Source organism: Mobula hypostoma, chromosome 9, assembly GCF_963921235.1.
Source record: "Mobula hypostoma chromosome 9, sMobHyp1.1, whole genome shotgun sequence".
NCBI classification, from domain to species: Eukaryota; Metazoa; Chordata; class Chondrichthyes; order Myliobatiformes; family Myliobatidae; genus Mobula; species Mobula hypostoma.
The window spans coordinates 47177724-47199810 of record NC_086105.1 but is presented as its reverse complement, the minus strand read 5'-3'; the positions used below and the strand labels follow the sequence as shown (position 1 = coordinate 47199810).

Sequence of the window (22087 nt, the reverse complement as noted above, 5' to 3'; positions counted from 1 at the left end):
ATAGTGGAAGACTTGTCTTGGTATTTCTGGATCACTTGTCAGCTCTATTTTTCTCATGTTGGAGGTCATTGTATGTTTTTCCAGTACTTTTTTTCCAAGAATTTGTTGATATTAGCACTGTGTCTGAATCTGAAGTTGAGCTACCCCAAAAAATGTCGTCGTCGTCATCGTCGTCTTCTTGCGCCCTTAACTGCTGGTGGAGTCGTTGGGGCGCTGTCATGACAAGCTTTGCACCAGCTTTTTGGTGTGCTCACTATGTGGCGTGTCTTGGGCATCTGAAACCTGGCGGAGCCCATCGCTCTCCAGGTTTGACCACAGCCGATTTCCTCCAACTAAGTGGCTCGCCTTGGTTGTGAACACATGGCCGTTATAGTTCATCTGAGAACCTTTCTGTCCCGGCCGGTGACATCTTTCACCCAGTGGTGCTGTGTTAACACCACCCCTTTACGTAGCTTAGCCTGCCAGCTGAAGCGGTTTACGCTTGGAGCTTGGAGCCAACGCGTTAGAGATTTAGGAGATGGATGAGGACCAGTGATGTCTGTCCACCCTGTCTAGTAGGGAGCAGCATGCCAGACATCAAAGGTACTACCTCTGTCCAGAGCCCCCTATACCCCTAAAAATGTATGATGAAATAAGTCACTTAAAAAAAATTGATCAGCAGATTACTGCCTTGTCTACCAGGGTAAGATGCTGCAATGAGCATGTTGAATTATTAAAAATAAATGAATACTTTATATTTTTTAATAATGAAAGTGTTTACTTTACAGGTGGCAGCAGTGAGCACTATAGTGAACAAAGGGATACCATTGAAAGCATTTGTCTTCAGGAACTATAATCACCTGCCTGGTGTAAGATCGCACTATATGGGTGGGTGTCAGTTTAAACTCTGGCAAGCAATCCGAGCATCTTCAGCTGCACCTGGCTATTTCCAAGAATATGCTATTGGCAGCGACCTTCATCAGGTATGGCTAGTTGCTAAATTCTCAGGTCTTGATTTTTCAGTTTCAGCCAATTCTTATTTTTTAAATGGGAGGGGAATAAAGCTGAGGTCAAGCTGAAAAGTCCATTTTTTCCCTCCAATCAAATTCTATGCCAGTAATACATGTCAGTCGTGCAGAGTATTGCCTTGACATTAATGTGTGATTTTCAGGTGCTCACATAGATTATTGATCAGTTCTAACGTTTATTTGTGGAATGCATATTTGAAAGGTTAGAAGTACAAGTGGAACTGAAGCAAAAGAGAGAATTGTTGTTGATTACATGAAAGAAAATTAAGATTTTCCTGTAGTCGTAATAAATGTAAGCTGTAGACTGTAAATGTTATTTACTTCCAATTTTCACTAGTTGTGCTTTATATTAACAAAGTTGCTACATTCTCTGATGATCTTTTGATTATTAATTATATATTACATACATTTTGTTAATTACTAATTTGGAAAAATACCCTTGAACTGAACCAAAATAAAAAATTCAAATCAGGTATATGTTGCATCCTTTGGTCATGGTTGGTGATTCTTGCGTTTTTTATAAGAAGTAACAAACAGATTTATATTCATGTTACCAGCAAGTTCCAAAGCAGTTTACAACAAATGAACTGCTTTTGAAGTGCAAGTATTATTATTATTATTATGTAATAACTGAATCCAACATGAATAAAATCAGACCAGACACCTAGTGGAGATAATAAACTGTCTTCATACAGTGCTTTCAACAATTATATGCTCCAAATCTTCATTTTCCTTGCAATGTTCAAGATAATTGTCAGTACATTAACTCTTCATAGTCCCTAACTTGTTGAAGTAGTGAAATTGTTTCATTTGCACTACTGGCTATTTCTGGCATCTCCAAGCCTGAATGCTTGAAACCACAGTGAGCAAAATAGTTCAAAATTGTCTTACTGCTTATTTCTCAACAACTATCAGTGACAAATATCACTGCTTTTTGAACACAAACACACGTGACTAACGCTTTTTAAAAACTGTTTGCTCTGAGTATGGTGTAGTGTCTAAGGGTCACACGGCACGCAACCAATGCTAGTTAGAAACTGTTCGGACTTCCTGCTGGCTGTGGATGGAATAACAGCATTTTCTAGTGGCAACACACATCAAAGTTGCTGGTAAACGCAACAGGCCAGGCAGCATCTCTAGGAAGAGGTACAGTCGACGTTTCAGGCCGAGACCCTTCGTCAGGACTAACTGAAGGAAGAGTTAGTAAGAGATTTGAAAGTGGGAGGGGGAGGGGGAGATCAAAAATGATAGGAGAAGACAGGAGGGGGAGGGATGGAGCCAAGAGCTGGACAGGTGATTGGCAAAAGGGATATGAGAGGATCATGGGACAGGAGGTCCAGGAAGAAAGACGGCGGGGGGGGGAACGCAGAGGATGGACAAGGGGTATATTCAGAGGGACAGAGGGAGAAAAAGGAGAGTGAGAGAAAGAATGTGTGTATAAAAATAAATAACAGATGGGGTACGAGGGGGAGGTGGGGCATTAGCGGAAGTTAGAGAAGTCGATGTTCATGCCATCAGGTTGGAGGCTACCCAGACAGAATATAAGGTGTTGTTCCTCCAACCTGAGTGTGGCTTCATCTTTACAGTAGAGGAGGCCGTGGATAGACATGTCAGAATGGGAATGGGATGTGGAATTAAAATGTGTGGCCACTGGGAGATCCTGCTTTCTCTGGCGGACAGAAAGCAGAATCTCCCAGTGGCCACATTTTAATGTGTGCTAATACTTTGTGTGCTAATTTTAAAAGCGTCATGTTAGAGCTGTTTAACAAAAATTTACATGATAATTGTGTATTTTACCTCTGGTGAACCTTGTAGTCGACTCTCTTTTTGAACCTTTTAAGGTTTTACTTTGAGAATAAGACTTTAATGAGCTAATACTCTGTGTGTCCATATTATTTGATATTATACTTATTTCTCTAGAGTTCTTGATATCAGAATTAACTGTCTTTATTATCTGTTGTTTTGACTAGGTTGGAACATCCTAATTTGGAGCTAAGCCAGCAGAATTTTTGGGGGGATGCTATTAGTTGTAGGCGTCGACTTTCTCTCTTTGGGAGGGGGGAGTGTGCTTGGGTTTTTTTTTTCCTGGAAGCTGTTTTGGATTCTTAGTCAAACCTGTTGCTTGGTTACCTTAAATAATAGGTTATTGTTTAGTTTTATTAATCATCTCAAGGATTATCCTTTTAACTTTTCTTTTAAATAGTAATAAAATGGATTATAATATTAACTTACTTAGTCTTAACGTGAAAGGGTTAAATCACCCTTTGAAACAAAATAAGATTTTTGCCTATATTAAAAAACCTAAGGTCCCAAATTTTTTTACAAGAAACTCACGTACACAACTCTGATAACTCACGTCTTTTTAGCCGAATACTCGTTTTTCTCTCAAGTTCATTATACGTATTCTCGAATTGACTTTTTTTATTGACAACCAAATGATTCCATTAGTTCAATCTTGTGAATATAAAGAGATTGCTATCTCTGACCATGCTCCTGTGCTTTTATCCATAAATCTTCCAGGTTTTCCTCAAGCAAATAGATTCTGGTGTTTTAATCTAACTTCGTTATCTGACAAGGGTTTTTTAAAGTTCTTGGAGAGGCAAATTACTCTCTTTTTTGACGAGAATATGGTGGAGGAGACTTCTAGCCTTGTTATATGGGATGCCTTTAAAGCATGTATTAGAGGACAAATTATTTCTTATACTGCAAGTGTTAAGAAAACAACTAATAAAGAGAGAATTAATTTAGCCATTCAGTTGAAACAATTAGATGAAGAATATGCCTTGAAGTCAGATCCTGTTTTATATAAAAGACGGGCTGAAATTAAAGCTAAACATGATTTTTTATTAATATATCCTATTGAAACTCAACTCCTAATGGATAAAAGTCAATTTTATATTCATGGAGATAAAACAAGTAAATTATTGGCTAACCAAATTAAAACTCCTAGCGCTAAACGACAGATTAAAGAAATTTATAAAGCAAACGGTGTTAGGACAACTGATCATTTGGAAATAAATGATACCTTTAGAAAATTTTATTCTAAACTCTATAGTTCTGATCCTCTTAAAGATAATACTGTAATGAGTAATTTCTTAGACCAATTAAGTATTCCTATGCTTTCTGTTGATAACCGAAAACAGTTGGATCAATGTATTTCTCATGAAGAAATAGCCGAGGCTGTACGCTCGTTGCATTCAGGGAAAGCTGCAGGTCCTGATGGATTTTCTGGAGAATTTTATAAGGCTTTTTCGTCTTTGCTTATACCTCATTTATGTTCAGTTTCTTCAGAGTCTTTTGCGGTAGGTTGCCGCAATCTTTTTACAAAGCTATTTCGCTTATCCTTAAAAAAAAATAAGAACCGAATTGAATGTTCTTCACGTAGACCAATTTCCTTACTTAATGTTGATGCTAGAATCCTATCTAGAGTTCTGGCCCGTAGGATTGAAAATACCTTACCATCTATCATTTCTGACGATCAGACTGGTTTTATTAAAAATCGATATTCCCATTTTAATATTTGCCAGTTATTAAATGTTATCTATTCTCCTTCTAAAGAGATATCGGAATGTGTGATATCCTTAGACGCTGAGAAGGCTTTTGGTCAGGTTGAATGGCATTATTTATTTAAAATTTTTTTTTTAAATTTAATTTTGGGTCCAACTTTATTCAATGGATTAAATTACTGTATTTATCTCCTTCTGCTCGGGTTCTTACTAATTCTCAGAATTATAAACCATTTAAACTTCAACGTGGAACCAGACAAAGTTGCCCTTTGAGCCCTTTGCTCTTTGACCTGGCCTTAGAACCTTTAGCTATTGCTTTTCGAGAATCTAATGATATCACTGGTATTTTACAGAAGGGTGCTACCCACAAAGTTTCACTTTATGTGGATGACTTATTGCTTTACATTTCTAATGTAGAAACTTCATTACCTTCTGTACTTTCTTTACTCTCTTGTTTTAGTCAGTTTTCTGGATATAAATTGAACCTACATAAGAGTGAACTTTTTCCTTTGAATAATCTGGTATTAACCTTCCTTTTAAAATTGTAAGAAATCAATTTACTTATTTGGGTTTAACAACTACTAAGAATTATAAATACCTACTTAAAGAAAATTTTCTTATTTTATTAAATTATACAAAAAGAACATTATCAAATTGGTCGCCCCTTTCGTTTTCATTGATTGATTGAATTAATTCTATTAAGATGAATGTTTTACCTAAATTTATATACCTTTTTCAGGCTTTACCCCTTTTTTTATTCCTAAATCCTTTTTTGACTCTCTGGACTCTATCTTATCCTCCTATATATGGAAAAATAAACGTCCTCAATTGAATAAAGTCCATCTCCAGAAAGTTAAAAAGAATGGAGGTTTAGCTTTACCACATTTTAGGTTTTATTACTGGGTAGCTAATATACGTAATCTTACGGTTTGGTTGTATTATATTAATCATGAGAACTGTCCAGGGTGGGTTTCTTCAGAAGCCAACTCTGTTAATAAAAGTTCTATTTTCTCTCTTTTGGGATCTTCACTTCCTTTATCCTTAAGTAAAATAACTGAAAATGTGGTAGTCAAACATACTTTGAGGATTTGGATACAATTTAGTCTATTGGTCACTTTGGCCTATTGAGAATTTTCCCTTTCTAGTCCCATTTTTAAAAATTAACTTTTTAAGCCTTCTATGACTGATGTAGTTTTTAAATAATGGGATAGATTGGGCATTACGTGTTTCCAGGATCTGTTTGTTGGAGGAAGTCTTTCTTCGTTCAAACAACTGTCAACTAAATATAGTTTACCAAAAATCCTTTTTTTTTTTCAGTACTTACAAATCAGAGACTTTTTGCAATCTCAAATATATACATTTCCTAATAGTCCTGATAAGGACGTATTAGATGAAATTCTTAATATGAAATCTTTTTATAATGGTTCAATATCTAATATTTATGATATGTTGATGGGAATGAGAAACGATTCTTCAGACAAAATCAAAAATCTGGGAACTAGATTTACAGACTTCAATTTCTGAAAAAACTTGGAATGAAGTTTTTAAATTGGTTAATACTTCATCGTTATGTGTTCGTCATTCCCTCCTACAATTTAAAGTGGTCCATACGGCTCATATGACCAAGGATAAGTTATCTCGTTTTTATTCGGATATATTTCCTTATTGTGATAGATGTAACAATGCAGAAGCTTCATTTATTCATATGTTTTGGACATGCCCAAGTCCTGGAAAATATTGGAAGGAAGTATTCCAAACTTTTTCTGTACTCTTTAAAGTAAATTTTAAACCTAATCCTTTGACTGCCGTATTTGGTATTGTCGGAGGGAATGATATCATCTAGAAGACATCTGATTTTCACATTTTGGCTTTTATCTCTGTTATGGCTAGGAGGATGCTTTTGTTTAAGTGGAAGGATGCTGTTCTGCCTAACCACACTCAGTGGCTACGGGATGTTATGGCATGCTTAAATTTAGAAAAGATTTGTTGTTCAATCTCTGAATCTAACTCAAGATTTTCAAAATTTGTGGGGGCCGTTTTTAATTTATTTTCATAATCTTTGATTTCTCGTTAAAGTACAGAAGCTGGTTAGTAGCATATTTTATTATCTGATGAGGTTTTCTTTCTTTTTTTTCTTTACCAAACAGCTTCGACTTTGGTAGTGGGTATAGATTCTTTTAAATCTAAAATTGTTTATATTCTAACATACGAATTAATCTAATCTATATGAATATAGGGTAAGGAGTTCGTTAATGTTCAATATTATGTATCTGGTATTATTATATTTTTTCTTTTGTTTTATATGTATTTTCTTGGACTCTATTATTCTATGTAGAAATTAATAAAAAATATTGAAAAAGAAAAGAAACTGTTCGGCAGCAAGTATCCTGTCCCAATTAAGTGGCATAGTGTCCAAAGTAAACAAAGAGAATCCTGTCTATTTTCTCAATTAGTTATTGTCCTTTAAGAGTTGTCCCAAATAAACGGCTGCCCTGATGAACCAGTTGCCCAGTTAACCAGAATCCACTATATTAATGTGTTCAAGCAGAAGTTAGGTAGGCTTTTGATGAAAAAGGATGTGTTCGAAGGATGGTATTGATAGAGTCAAATGGCCTGTTTCAATCCTATATATTTAATTTAGAGTTGCAAGAAGTTGTTTGTGAACCCTTTGCAATTCCTTGGTTTTCTGCATTAATTACTCATAAAATGTGGTATGATCTTCATCTAAGTCAAATAATAGACAAATACAATCTGCTTAAACTAATAACACACAAACAATTGTACTTTTCATGTCTTTATTGAACACTTTGTTTAACCATCCACAGTCTAGGCTGGAAAAAGTGTGTGAACCACAATAGCAACAGTACTGAATTTCCTTCATTTGTAGACAATTTCTCTTACTGTGGACTGATGAACGCTCAGGTCTTTAGAAATGCTTCTGTGGCTTTTTCCAGCTTCATGCATCTCTACAATTCTTCTAAGATCCTGTGAGAGCTGTTTTGATTGAGGCATGGTGCTCATAAGCAGATCTTTCTTGAGAAGAGCGGGCTCTGTCAGTAATCTGACTGTGTGTGTTTTTATAGGGCAGGGCACCTCTACAACCCACACCCCCAATCTCAACTCATTGATTGGAACATCTGACTCTAAGTAGCTTTGTAGAAGGCATTATCCCAAAGGTTCACATACTTTTTTGAATCTAGACTGTGATTGTTCAAATGGTGTACTCAGTATTGACGAGAAGTACAACAATTGTTTGTGTGTTATTAGTTTAGGCAGATTGTGTTTATCTATTATTGTGACTTGGATGAAGATCAGGCCAATTTTATGAGTAATTAATGCAGAAAACCAGGTAATTGCAAAGGGTTTACAAACTTTTTCTTGTAACTGTACATGCACTGTGCCTTCGAATGCATTCCTTGATATTGTATATCACATTGGGCTCATGGTCACCCTGGGATATATAAGTAAAGGACTGGGCTCCTGACCTTTTGCTATTTGCTAATTTCTGTCACAGTAGCGTGAGACATTAGTGCTGGAGTCAACATCTCAGAGGATCTGTCTGGCCCACCACATTGATGCAATCATGATGAAGGCTCACCAATAGCCATACTTCATTCAGAGCTTAAGGAGATTTAGTTTGTCATCAAAGACTAGTAAATTTCTACATATGTACCATGGAGAACATTGTGACTGATTGTACCACCTTCGATGGAATCGCCAATGCACGGGATTGAAAGAGACTTCTGAGGGTCTTCAACTTAGCTCCTTTACAGGCACAGGCCTCTCTACCATCAAGGACATCTTCCAAAGGCGGTGCCTCAAGAAGGTGACATCCCTCATGAAGGACTCTCACCACTAGGGGTATGCCTTCTCCTCATTATTAGCATTAGGAAGGAGGTACAGGAGCCTGCAGACTACTCTCAATGTTTTAGGAACGGGTTGTTCCTCTCTGCTGTTTAGAAATCAGATTTCTGAATGGTCCATGAACATCACCTTGCTGTTCTTCTTTTGTATTTTATTTACTTTGATTACAACTTATAGTAATTTGTTATGCCTACACTACCACAAAACAACAAATTTCAAGACTTATGTCAGTGACAATAATCCTGATTCTGAACATGGTCAAATGCCTGTCGATATTCACCTATAAGCCACCTTTTGCTAGCATAAGATTTGACTATCTTTCAAATCATTGGTTTTGCCATGTCTGGCAGAAAGATTTAGTTAGGGTTTAAAAGTTACCAATACCATACTGGTTAAGATGGTCACAAAGTAGCAAAAGTTGTTATTCCGGTTCCTGCTATGAATTGAATTTTCTGATCTCAGCTTGGGGATGTGTTGATTGCTCCATGGCATCATCTCTCTATAATATTGGAACTCTCCCCTCCTCCATTGTTAGTACTTTGGACTTCCCCACTTCATCCATTCCACAATTTCAATAACTCATCCAGTATCTGTGCCTGGAAGTTTTGTCCCCAAAACCTCTAGGCCTCTATTGCTTGAAGACTGCATGGAACTTGCCATGATATCTCCTCTTCTGACTTGATATCATTTTGCCATGTGGAATTTTGTTGTCTTGCTAACAAAGTATTTGATGTTTTAGCATCTCTGACCCCAGTCAGGTCATCTTTGTCAAATTTCAGGTCACTTTTCCTTGTGAAAATTCGACTTAAGTCAGTCAGCTTTGTACTTAACATTGCACACTTCGTTTTTGGCGTTCCAACACTAACAGTGGGGGCATATGAATGAACATGAGCAACTTGAGTAAGGTACTAAACAGGCATAAGTTGGTACCTTAAAGAAAAAGGAAACAGCAAATAAAATATCGCCGTCCAGAATTTTCCATTAAGTAATCTTCTAACTCGGCCCTTTTTACACTGTGTGTAACTTCTCGTCAAAACCTCAGAAATAAATGGCAGGAAGTTATGGTACTTTGGAAAATTAGTTTAGTATTGTCATGTGTACAATGGAAAGCTTGTCTTGTATACCATTAATGCAAATCAATTCATTATAATGGTGTATTGAGGTAATACAAGGGAAAACAGTAACAATGCAAGATAAAGTGTTACAGTTACAAGTGCTGTGCAGGTAGACATTAAAGTGCAAAGTAATAACAAGGTAAATTCTGAGGTCAAGAGCCAATTCTTATTGTACTAAGGAACTGTTCAGTACACTTAAAATGGCCCTACTAGTAGTACCTGATTCCAAGCCTTTGTATCTTCTGCCCGACAGGAGGAGAAGAAGCAATGTCCGCTGAGAGTGGGGTTTTGATTATGTAGCAACTTTACTGAGGCAGTGAGAAGTGTAGACAGAGTCCATGGAGGGGAGGCTGGTTTCCTTGGTGTGCTGAGCCATGTCCACAACTCTGCAATTTCTTGCAGTCATAAGCTAAACAGTTGCCACACCAAGTCATAATTCATCCAGATAGGATGCATTCTGTGGTGCATTGATAAAAATTGGTCAGGGTCAGAGGGGACATGCAAATTTTCTTTAGCTTCCTGAGGAAGTAAAGGAGCTGGCGAGCTTTCTTGATTATAAGAAGACAGGCTACCGGTGTTGTTCATTCCTTGAAGAAGCTTGAAGCTCTCAACCCTCTCGACCCAGCACTGATGAATTATACTTTATACTTTATTGTCGCCAAACAATTGATACTAGAACATACAATCATCACAGCGATATTTGATTCTGAGCTTCCTGCTCCCTGGATTACAAATCAATAGTAAATATTAAAAATTTAAATTATAAATCATAATTAGAAAATAGAAAAATGGAAGGTAAGGTAGTGCAAAAAAACCGAGAGGCAGGTTTTAGACCGGATCATGTGCGCTGCCACTCTTTCTGAAATTAATGACTAGCTCCGTTGTTTTGCTTAGCATTACTTGATACTTTATATTCAATTGGATAAGTATACAGCGTTAATTAATACCTTGGCTGTTTAAGTTATTGTCATTTCTTATAGGTGGTTAATTGCAAACTGGCTATGATGAATCAAGCTTAGCCAATGTGCTTCTCCTTGCAGTTTGATTGTAGTTGCAAACTTCTTAAAAATGAGTGGAAAAGTTGTGATCTTAAATATTATGAACTTTTTGTTTCATTTGTTAAATATGTATTCACACAAATCCCAATCAAATGATATTGTAAGAGTAATTACAAATACTTTCATAAAACTATATCCTATTTTAAACTTTTGAATTCAGCATCAAGGACAAAACAAAAGTAGATTAGAACTACTTAGAATTCCAGCTCTCTTGTACTGTTCTAGGTCATTGATGGATGCTTTGTGGACTTTTACAATTGTTGTTGCAAAATGGTTACCATGGATATAGCTAACTAATTTCCTTAGTATTTCAGGCAGTTCCACTATAATTTAGTCTTGTCATACTGTTCACGGTCTTCATTCGTGAAAAATGGTGACTCCTAAACCACATAAAGTGATATACACATAATTATATTTTCTTAAAAGCGAATCATTGCAGGAGTTTCTTTCTGAAATTGCTGTTGTTGTCATTTCAGTGATTTCATTCTTTACTAAACTACAAATTGATTAACAGAACTATCATTGATTGACTAAATATCAAATTGAGTCATTAATCAAACATGCAGAGTTGCTGTGCCCAAAACTGACAGTATGTTTGCATGTGAATGTGCTGCATAGCTCAGAAGCACAGAATCCAAAGGCTGTGCCTTATTTTTACTTCAATGATTGGTTAATTTGATAGAGTTGTAAACCCCAACCATTCCTTGTTCTTGGCAGTCACATTTCAGGTTATTCCTCTGTTGCCTCCCTCCCTCCCTTCTATTGAGTTGCTGTGTTTAGCCTGATTCTCACTTGGAATTCGTAGAATCATTGGAGGTTTATAACACCGCTCTTCATGCCAATGCCAAATTAATCTCTCTCTCTGCACCTGCAGTTTATAGTTGTTCAAGTGCATATCAATTTTGTTTTAAAACAGATGAAGGTTCCTGCCTCTGCCATCCTTCTGAAAACTGAACTCCAAGTGTTTATCGTGTTTAGGGAGAACATATTCTCCTAATCTCTTATCCATCTACCAACTGCTTTAAATCAAGTTTTGGCCTCCTTTTTTTTTTGTCGTGTGCCTGCGTACGTGCAAGTGTGTGCATGTGTGTCTGCGTGTCCGTGCATGCGTCTGTGATGTCTTTTTCATGGCTTTTACAAGGCGCGGAGCGAGAGGGAGAGAGAGAGAGACTGTGGGGCACGCCACTCCTCACACAGACATTTTTGCAGTATTTTCCCTTTTTTTTATTTTACGAGGTCAAGTTGTGTTCTTGACACTCAACCCAGCACAGATGGAAAGCGTACTCGGGGCGGACCCGACTAGTTTTGAACCCGGGAACCTCCGCTCCCAGGTCCGGCACCGATGTCGTTGCGCCACCAGCCGAAAATTAAGTCTACCTTCAATCTTTATTCCAAGGAAAACAAACCTGCTAATAAAATTATTTCTCACAATTGTAGTATTCCTCTACTGGCAACATTATTTCAATCTCCTCTGTACGCAATCTAGTATAGTTTCATCTCTCTGTATTGTGATCAAGCTGTATGCTGTGGTCTAACCAGTATTGAATGCAGTCATATACTAATCATTCTGCTCCTTCATTTTGTGCCTCAGTTAATAAAATAAAGCAATGTATCTGTCCTTGTAATCATTTTACTGACGTTCTGCTACCTTAAACTTTGGACATACAGACAAAATGACCAGGTTTATTTGTGGTCACTGCACTCATTATAACTGAGAAGTGGCAGTACTTCAAACAAATAAGTTTAAAAGATTTGTCACCCTTTTAAATACTGGAGATTTAAGGCCAAATCATTCAATCTTTCTTATTAAAACAGCCCCAACATCCCAGTAATCAATCTAGTGAGCTTTCCAACTGCTGCTTCCAAAGCAAACCCACCCTTCCTTAAACAAGACTATAAGACATGGGAGCAGAATTAAGCTATTCGGCCCATTGAGTCTGGTCTGCCATTTGATCATTGCTGATTTCCCTACTGGTCAGAAATATTGGATAACAAAAAAATGTTTTACAAAGATCAATTGGCTGATCCAAGCAGATTTAAATATTTATCAATCTTTTTTAAACAAATATATTTTATTCATTGATTCTGCAATATAGTTCTTAAAATAGTTTGATTTATTCTAGGCAATTGCACCAACAACATTTCAATTTTTCCCACTAATTGTGGGAGCATTCTTCTCTATTCCATGGGTGCTACTTTTTAATTAGCAGATTTCCCTTTATTAGTTTAAAGGTCTTAGAAAGTTAATTAAAAATTGACCTACAAATGCATCAGTGGAAAACCTGTTCAGTTGTCAAAGTCCACAGTGAAGCAAGATGACCTTGGAAATTTCAGTTCCAGGTTGAACTTCTCTAAGGCAAAACTAATCTTTGAGAAATATCTATTGTAATTACATTGTGCAAAAGTCTTTGGCACATATATATTGCTAGGGTGCCTAAGACTTTTGCACAGTACCTTATTTGTCAACATGGCGTGGAGACTGAGTTTGTAAATCTGGTAGGAGCAAAGGATGTTGGGAACGGTGAGGATGGAGTACCACAGAGAGGTATGGGACAGGTGGCAGAGGAATGCCAGGGGTGGGGGGGGGTGGTTAATGGCATGGGTGCAGACACACCCAGCCCTGAAGTTTATCTGTAGTTAAACGAGTACATTCAGTTGTAAAAGCTGTCAACAAGAACAGGAATACTAACCATGTTTGTAATATCAGCCATAACTTCAGGCAGATGTTTCCATTCCTGCTGTGGTATACAGTATTGCTGGTTTTATCCATGCTTCTAATATGGCACAGAATAAAGGGAAGTACAAAGAGAATGTAGATGTTTTAATACACAACACAATTGAAAGCCTATCTGGATCTATTTTCATTCTTAGTTCTTGAATATAAACCCCCTGTAAAATAACTGCAGTCTCCTTTTCAGTTAGCTAGTCCAATGCCATCTGGATTAAAAGCAGTAATTTGGCTTCATTTAGTGACATGGTAGCATCTGAAAAAGAAGGAATGTTTTTTAACGTATGGATGAAAGCAGATCCTTTCCCCCTTTACAGACATCTATGGGCCTCTACTACTTTTAAGTGTGGTTTCCTGGATTATTTTGTTATTCTTGTTATTGTAGTTTAGAATGCTTTTTAATACAAAACCAGATTAGTGTAAAGAGGTATAGCAATTGGGAATGCATGACAGATCAAAAACGCTGTTTATACAGTGATCTTGCTAGGCCCCACCTCCCCCTCGTACCCCATCTGTTACTCTTTTTTATGCACACATTCTTTCTCTCACTCTCCTTTTTCTCCCTCTGTCCCTCTGAATATACCTCTTGCCCATCCTCTGGGTCACCCCCCCCCCCCCCCGGTCTTTCTTCCCGGACCTCCTGTCCCATGATCCTCTCGTATCCCCTTTTGCCTATCACCTGTCCAGCTCTCGGCTCCATCCCTCCCCCTCCTGTCTTCTCCTATCATTTTGGATGTCCCCCTCCCCCTCCAGCTTTCAAATCCCTTACTCACTCTTCCTTCAGTTAGTCCTGACGAAGGGTCTCGGCCTGAAACGTCGACTGCGCCTCTTCCTATAGATGCTGCCTGGCCTGCTGCGTTCACCAGCAACTTTGATGTGTGTTGCAGATTCATCATCTTCTTTTACTCACTGTAAATTAGTTATTGGTAGCTTGGTCAGTAGAGATTTCAATTTCTGCACTTGGAAAAAGGAAGTATGATGGAAATATAAATTTGTTGGGTTAATTCTGTTCTTTTAACAATATTAGTCCCATATGTTTTAAATTCATTTTATTATACAAATGTAAACAATAGTTCCCATTCTGTATTGCAAACAACATTATTTTGGGGATAATCTATCAAACATTTTGTACTTTGAAGTATGTCAGATCATCTATTCTCAGCTTCCATAGATTGAATGCATAATGTTGGAACCTTGAAGTTATTCTTTTTGGAGCCATTAATCATTCCATGTTACAGTTCATTTGCTAGATCAATGGGTACTTTGTAATCCAGGTAACATTTGAATGAAGTCTTCCAGACAATTTACAGTGTGCTTTGTACTCTCCCTTTACCTTGAACCGTACCTTTTTTCTGAATGCTAGTTAATTGGCATGTAAACCATATACACTATGTGTAAATATGATCTGCCAAGTCTACTTCTGCATGTACCCCAGAGCTGTAGTAAAACCCAATATTGATTATTAATTTATCCTTTGAGTTTTTTATTTGTGCAGCTGCATCAGTACATTATAAATGGCCCTTGTTATGGTTAAAGAAATATTGTTATTTTCTGTTGTATTAGAACTTTGTTTGAAGTACAACCCTATCAATCATTTGGCATTGCAACAAATTTTCAAATGTTGGAGCCCTTTGGCTGTGAATTTCAAAATAGTAGTATTTTGGATTCAGTTGTTAAGTTTTCATGTGCACAGCTACACACAAACACTCTGCATGTTAGAATGAAACCAATACAGACTAACTACTCCAATAAATGATCATTTACAGCCCCAAAAGAAGTTGCATAAAAATAGATACAAAGTAAATTTGACTCTTGTGAATTATAAACCATCATATGATTTGGTGTTTGATAATCAGAACATCATGTAAGCAATCTATCAGAGGTTTCTATGGCTGACTCCCCATTCTGACTTGTGCATTATGTACAGGCAGAGGGGTGCAGCTCCGCAGCTAAACATATTTCTTATTGGGTATGTTCCTATTGCTAACTTTGCCCGTTTAACTGATGTGCCCCCCACTTGCTTACTGTTCTACTATACTGGACCATAAGGTTATTTTGTCTGCAAGTATTCTGATCATGCAGTCTGTGTGTGCAAGGCTGTGGATGTAGCAGGTCCAAGGATGAGCTTATGCCTTCATTAATGTATGAAGAAATACAACAAAATGGAAAATAATTAAAAGATTTAGCAGGAACTTTTTGTTACATTCCTGTTTAATAATGCTTTTACAAGACCAGAAAATCCATGAGTTTCTCCTCACAGTTAGAGAAATCATTGATGAGGATCAGTTTAAGAGTTTTTTCTTTCTCAAGGTATTGGGTATATTGGTTTGGAAAATTATGAAAACGAGAACAATTTGGTTTCTTTTAAATGGTTAAGCCTAACGTGGAACTTCTCTTGTTTTACACTTGATTTTTTAAAAAGTAAAATATAGCAACTGAATAAAAAGCAGTATTAGGACATTAAATATATCAGCAACCAACTGTTTGCTTTAGTTACTTAACAGTGATTGCTAAAGCCTTTTGTGAAATATGGAGTTCAATTGAGATTCATGATCATTATGTTTTGCGGGGGTCATTTTAAGAAGGAAATAAGGAAACTTGATCACAGATACTGTGTAGCTGATATTTTAATTTTGTTTCAAACTAGGCAGCTAGAAGAATATTAGGTTTTGGATATCTGTACTTCATATTTGATGAGGAAAGAGAAAGTATGATATTTCATGTTGACAGAGGTTTAGATCGTTTAGTGGACATTGAGCGACATTTCAGTAGTGTCACAGACAAGAGTCTGCAGATGCTGAATCATGCAATAAACAATCTGCTGGAGGAACTCAGTGAAATCAACAGGAGTGATGCAGAGTTGTGACCTGAACTGTCAATAATTCCTTTTCCTCCCACAGATATTGCTTGACCCACTAAGTTCCTCCAGCAGATTGTTTGTTGCTGTTGAATAGTCTTTGATTCCTCACCACAAAATCAATTTCCCAGCTATTGTATCCATCGATTATTGTATTGGTTCTTGAGGCTAAATAAGACCAGTTGCAGTTTTGATTTTCTGACAACAGTTCATCCACTCCTTCATGTAGGTTCTATAATATAGGCCTTTCCCCTGCCACCACCTCTGCCCCACCTTTTCCCTCACTTCCACTGAAACCATTTCAGTAGCATTTTTTTTCCCATTTGGATACAACAGTTCAATTTCTCTTCTGCTAGCTTTGTGTTTTCCACCTTTTGTTAATGGAGTTCATTTCAAACTTGGTTTTCAGGAAGTAACAATGGAATTAAATAGCTGTGTACATACATCTACTGATGCTTCTGGACACACCTTCAGTGATGTTTCCTGGAATCATTGGGTGTTTCAGGTCTTTCAACATCATACAACCTCCTCCAGGTGACCCATCTGGGGCTGATCAGACCCCAGCTTGTGTCCAGATGGCTAGCTACATGGCTCCCCTCTTTTGAGCCACAGCCATCTTGAGGCCCTCTCTGCCGCATCGGTGGTACTGCGGATGGCTCTCCTCTTCCTCTCTTCCACGATGCCCAAAATGCTGAAGGCTCTAAAGCTGTTCCCATAGACTGGGGGACACAGATTTAGAATCTTTGGCAAGCAGTTCAAGGGAAGGCAATGCAATGAAATGCATTCATTTTAAGATTATAATACTGACGCTTTATCAGGCATTGGTCAGACTGCACAGAGTATTGTGACTAGTTTTGGGCCCCTTATCTAAGAAGAGATGTGCTGACATTGGACAGCATTTAGAGGAGGTTAATGCGATTGATTGAAGGAATGAAAGGGGTAACATATGAGGAGCATTTGATAGCTCTGAGTCTGTACTCACTGGAGATTAGAAGAATGAGGGGGGATCACATTGAAACCTATCGAATATTCAAAGACCTAGATGGAGTGGATGTGGAGAGGATATTTCCTAGAGTGGGGAGTCTAGGACCAGAGGGCACAGCCTCACAATAGAGCAGAGATGAGGAGGAATTTCTTTGTCTTTTTCCTTCTTTAGGTGGTGAATCTGTGGAATTTTTTGCCACAGATGACTGTGGAGGCCAGGTCATTAGATATATTTAAAGTGGAGATTGGTAGGTTCTTAATTAATAAGGGGTGAAAGGTCTCAGGAAGAAGGCAGGAGAATGGTGTTGAGAAGGATAATAAATCAGCCATGATGGAATGGCACAGCTGACTCGAGCAAAAGGGCCTAATTCTGCTCCTATGTATTATGATCTTATGGAGACATCATAAAAATTTCTTTACACCGTAAGTGGTTAGGATAAATAACTCAGTTGCTGAAGGGATAGTGCGTATGAAATGAATCAGCACTTTCAGAATGTGCAAAGCTATGAGGAAAGTGTGAGATAATTGGACAGGTGGGATCCCTTTACAAGTAACCAGCTTCAAATCAGTGGGTCAAATAGCTGTCTTCTGTATCCCAAGAACTTTTGTGATTTGATTGCACATATTCTGACACATGACAAATCCTAGTTACTATCACCTTTGAAGATTTCTTAGCTACATTAGATTCTGGTCCATTAATGCTTCAGTTTTAAAATTCTAGTTGTTTTCAAATTCTGTCATCTCTACCTCACTATGTCTGTGACCTCCTCTGACATTGTGATATTATGAGATCTCTGAGTTGCAACAATTCTCATCTATAGGATTTATTTGCAAGATTTCAAGAGCTACATAATCGTCATTGTATTATCTATGCACCTTAATCACATACAATTGTGATGCATAATCATTCTGAAAAAGTTTTGATGCAGTGTCCTAATGAAGGATCTCAGCCCGAAATGTTGATTGTTTATTGCTCTCTATACCTCTCCTAACCCGCTGAGTTCCTCCAGCATTTTGTATGTTACTTTGGATCTCCAGTATCTGCAGAAACTTTTATTTATGATGCAGTGCCCTTAGAGCAGGGGTCCCCAACCTTTTTTGCATTGTGGACCGGTTTAATATTGACAATATTCTTGCGGACTGGCTGACCAGGGTTGGGGGAGGGTGGTGGTAGGGTTGCCAATGGACAGGAGTAGCAGTCAAATACGTTTTGTTTACCCCGAGAAAGACTACAATGACCATGAAGCCTTGCACGGGCACCAGTACGCACGCGTGTACGTGCTGATTTTTTTTTCTCCGCAAATCGTTTTCGGCAATTCTGTTGGGGGGGGGGTTGTTAATCACGACCAGAGTATAGGTGATAAGTGGCTAATACACTCAATTTCATTTCTAAAAGGGTTTATCTAACGAATTTAATATTAAACACACAGCGCATATTTTCCTCGCATGAATATAGTGATAAGTCAATTATCAGGGGAGGACAGGGGAGCTTGAAGTAAGTGTTGAACAAACTTCCAGTAGAAGTGGTAGAGGCAGGTTCGATATTATGATTTAAAGAAAAATTGGATAGGTATATGGACAGGAAAGGAATGGAGGGTTATGGGCTGAGTGCAGGTCGGTGGGACTAGGTGAGAGTAGCGTTCGGCACGGACTAGAAGGACCAAGATGGCCTGTTTCCGTGCTGTAATTGTTATATGGTTATATAAGTCACTTACAAGTCGATAGCATCATAACATTTTAAGTAACGTTTGGATATTAAACACATAGCGCATATTTTCCCTGTACGAACATATAAAATTATTGCAACACACCAATATCACTGAATCAGTGGGAGCCCTGGGCTGAATACTTGTTTTCGTGCAACAACATGGTCCTATCGAGGGGTGATGGGAGACAGCGGTACTCGAAGGGGGTTCCTTATGTCCAGTCTATTCCGCAATTTAGATTTCGTTGCATTCATTGCAGAGATATGTTGGAAATGGAAGCAACGTTTTCAGTGCTTCCATGGCTATCTCAGGATATTTAGCCTTGACTTTGGTCCAGAATGCCGGCAGAGATGTTATGTCAAACATACTTTTCAGCCCGCCGTCATTTGCAAGCTCGAGGAGTTGATCTTCTTCCCGTGCTGACATGGATGACGTGTGGGTAACGACCTCGCGTGCGTTCAAGCTCAACAGAGCGTGGCAGGGAATGAGGAAAGGTGCAGCTGACTCCTGTTGCCAAATCATATCTTTTCTTCGCGGCCTGGTAGCATATGCTTTGCGGCCCGGTGGTTGGGGACTGCTGCCTTAGAGTGTTTCTAAACGGTAGATCATTATGTATTCCATCTATTAACATACCAGATGTTATTTACAGTCCGAGATTGGGATTTACATTCTGTATTATCACATTTATTGCAGCTTCTATTTTGCTGCTTCAGTCTTAATGTTACCATGGACATTTTTGTGGTGTCTTTTTGGTATCAATTTGATAAATAAGATCAGATGTAGTTTAAATTCTGGTCTTAAATTAATTTTTCAGTTGTTGGAAAAGTATTTAAAAACATTCAATTCAGGTAATTGGAAAAAAGAAAGGAAGGCAAGACACTTTTGAAAGGGAAGTGTTCCCTTAGAATTTGTAATATTAGGAAAAAGAAACTAATAACTATTCAGTGTTATGTGTAGTTATTTGTGTGTCATAAATAATTTTTGCCTTTTCCCTCCATTAGGATGGTGGTTTGCTCGTTAACAATCCTTGTGCACTGGCCATACATGAGTGTAAATGTCTTTGGCCAAACACACCCATTCAGTGTGTGATCTCTCTCGGAACTGGTCGTTTTGAAACACTGGGGAAAAGCAATGTGACTTACACCAGTCTCAAAACAAAACTGACTAATGTCATAAGCAGTGCCACAGACACAGAAGGTGAGTGACGATAAATAAGACTGATATATAAGGATAATTTCAGTAGTGAATTAACTTGGCCAACAGAGAATTCTGAAACTCTGAACTTGTGCAATCATGATGTATAAATGGATGCATTTTAAAACAGTTTAAGATGAAATTAAAATATGTAATTATTTCAACAAATAACACAAAAAATATAAGCATGTATTGCCTGGATGAAAATATTTCATTACCATTATGTCAATTCTAAATATTGGCAAGCTTTTGAAGCAATAGTTTGCATTCAGAATATGTTAAAAGGCCTTTAGTTATTTCAATATTTTGAATCCTTTTATTTACAGGATCAATCCCTGCCTTTGTTAGTTGAATTATTCTTGAGTTAGAAAAATGATACAGTATACCAAATCTTTTAAAGAATTGTTCACATTTTTTTTTAATATATATTTTTCTTTAAACCTGATTCCATGAATCTCACAAAGTACCGTGCCATACAGGAAGTTTAAAATCAGTGTCCTTGTTAACTTGCATTATGTCAGAGGTTCTATTCATTAAGATATCGCTATTCTCTAGGATTGTCCATTAGCAAGGTCATCATCATCTTTATGTGCTGTGTCGTATGTCATGGGTGATCACGTTCTCCATGACTATGACTATTCTTGACAAAATTTTTCTACAGAACTGGTTTGCCATCGCTGCCTTCTGGGCAGTGTCTTTTCAAGACGAGTGACCCCTGCCATTACCAACACTCTTCAGAGAGTGTCTGCCTGGAGCTGTGGTTGCATAACAAGGACTTGTGATATGCATCAGCTGCTCATACAATCATCTATCACCTTCCCCCATAGCTTCACGTGACCATGAGCAGGGGACTAAGCAGGTACTACACTTGCAGGCTAGCGGAGGGAAGGAGCGCCTTACCCCTCCTTTTACCCTGCCATCCAATTAGCAAGGTATCCCTGCTAAACAAATAGTAATTTCTGAATCTTCAGTTCCAAAAGAAAATCTCAAAATAAGCAGGTCATTTGGAAATAACATCTCAGACAGGCATGGGATAAATAACCTTCAAAGACCATTACCTTAAGGCAATTCCTACCTTTATTGTTTCCTTTTACATTGTATCTGAAACTGGAAACTACCTTATCTTTTTCCAAGGCCACTGTTATCTAATAGGTTGCCAAAAATGGTAGCATTCCTTTAACAAATCCAGAATTATTAAATGTTAACTAACTTTTTTAAGATTATGCTTGTAGTAATTAACTGGCTGCCAAGTTATTTTAATCTCTGGAATTTCATTGTGAATGGGTCTCACTGGATGTACAAAACATCAGACACTTTCCATTTTTTTTCTTCAAACTTTCCTTGGGTTAAATATAATAGAATCTCGTGCACCAGAAACTGAATATATAATGATAAAATAATGGATTTGACACAGTATTGATAACTGACTGCTAAAGTGGGAGAAATGTCAAATGCTTGCAGACATTAACAAGATTGAGAACAGTACTACAAATCGCTGTTCACTGCTGCTTTGATTTTCATGATCACAAAAGATTCAATTTTCCAGTGGTTTTCTTTCATTGGTCTTTTTTAAAATAATACCATCCTTTAGCAACCACATAATCTTCCCGTTCAATTCAGTTAAAACCATCCCTTGTTATACTTCATCAAAGTCTCAGTGATCTATCCAAAATGACTTTAATATGTGTGCACTACAGATAAGAATATTTTTCCATGTGAATAGTTTTATTGACAATTAAGTGTTTCCACAATAATACAGTAATGAGGAATATAATTTATAATTTAATTTGCAGTTCACTCTGAATTAATGAATCTGGGAGTGAAGATCTGATTATTCAGCTTGCAGCGAGACTAATCCATTAACATGTCCTGCCCATTGAATAAGTGCTGCATTTATCTCATCGTGCAGTGCATATTCAGAATTGAACACTGACCTTTGTTACAAGTCAAACCAGAATATACCTGTAATAATGCATTTGATATCTGCTGTGACACTTTACCTATTATTGCTAGTTCATATTTTTGCTCATGGATAGTTAGGTGCCTGGAGCTTACAGTTTGGATACCA

At 37.5% G+C, this 22087-nt stretch overlaps 1 protein-coding gene across 1 annotated transcript in view; it reads left to right on the top strand.

The window, feature by feature from the left end:
• Positions 1–22087, top strand: part of pnpla8 (patatin-like phospholipase domain containing 8) — a 97060-nt gene that overhangs the window by 72051 nt on the left and 2922 nt on the right. The window contains exons 8-9 of the mRNA XM_063058234.1: positions 768–962; positions 19827–20022. Coding sequence (XP_062914304.1) covers positions 768–962; positions 19827–20022 — 391 coding nt within the window. The remainder of the gene's footprint in view (positions 1–767; positions 963–19826; positions 20023–22087) is intronic.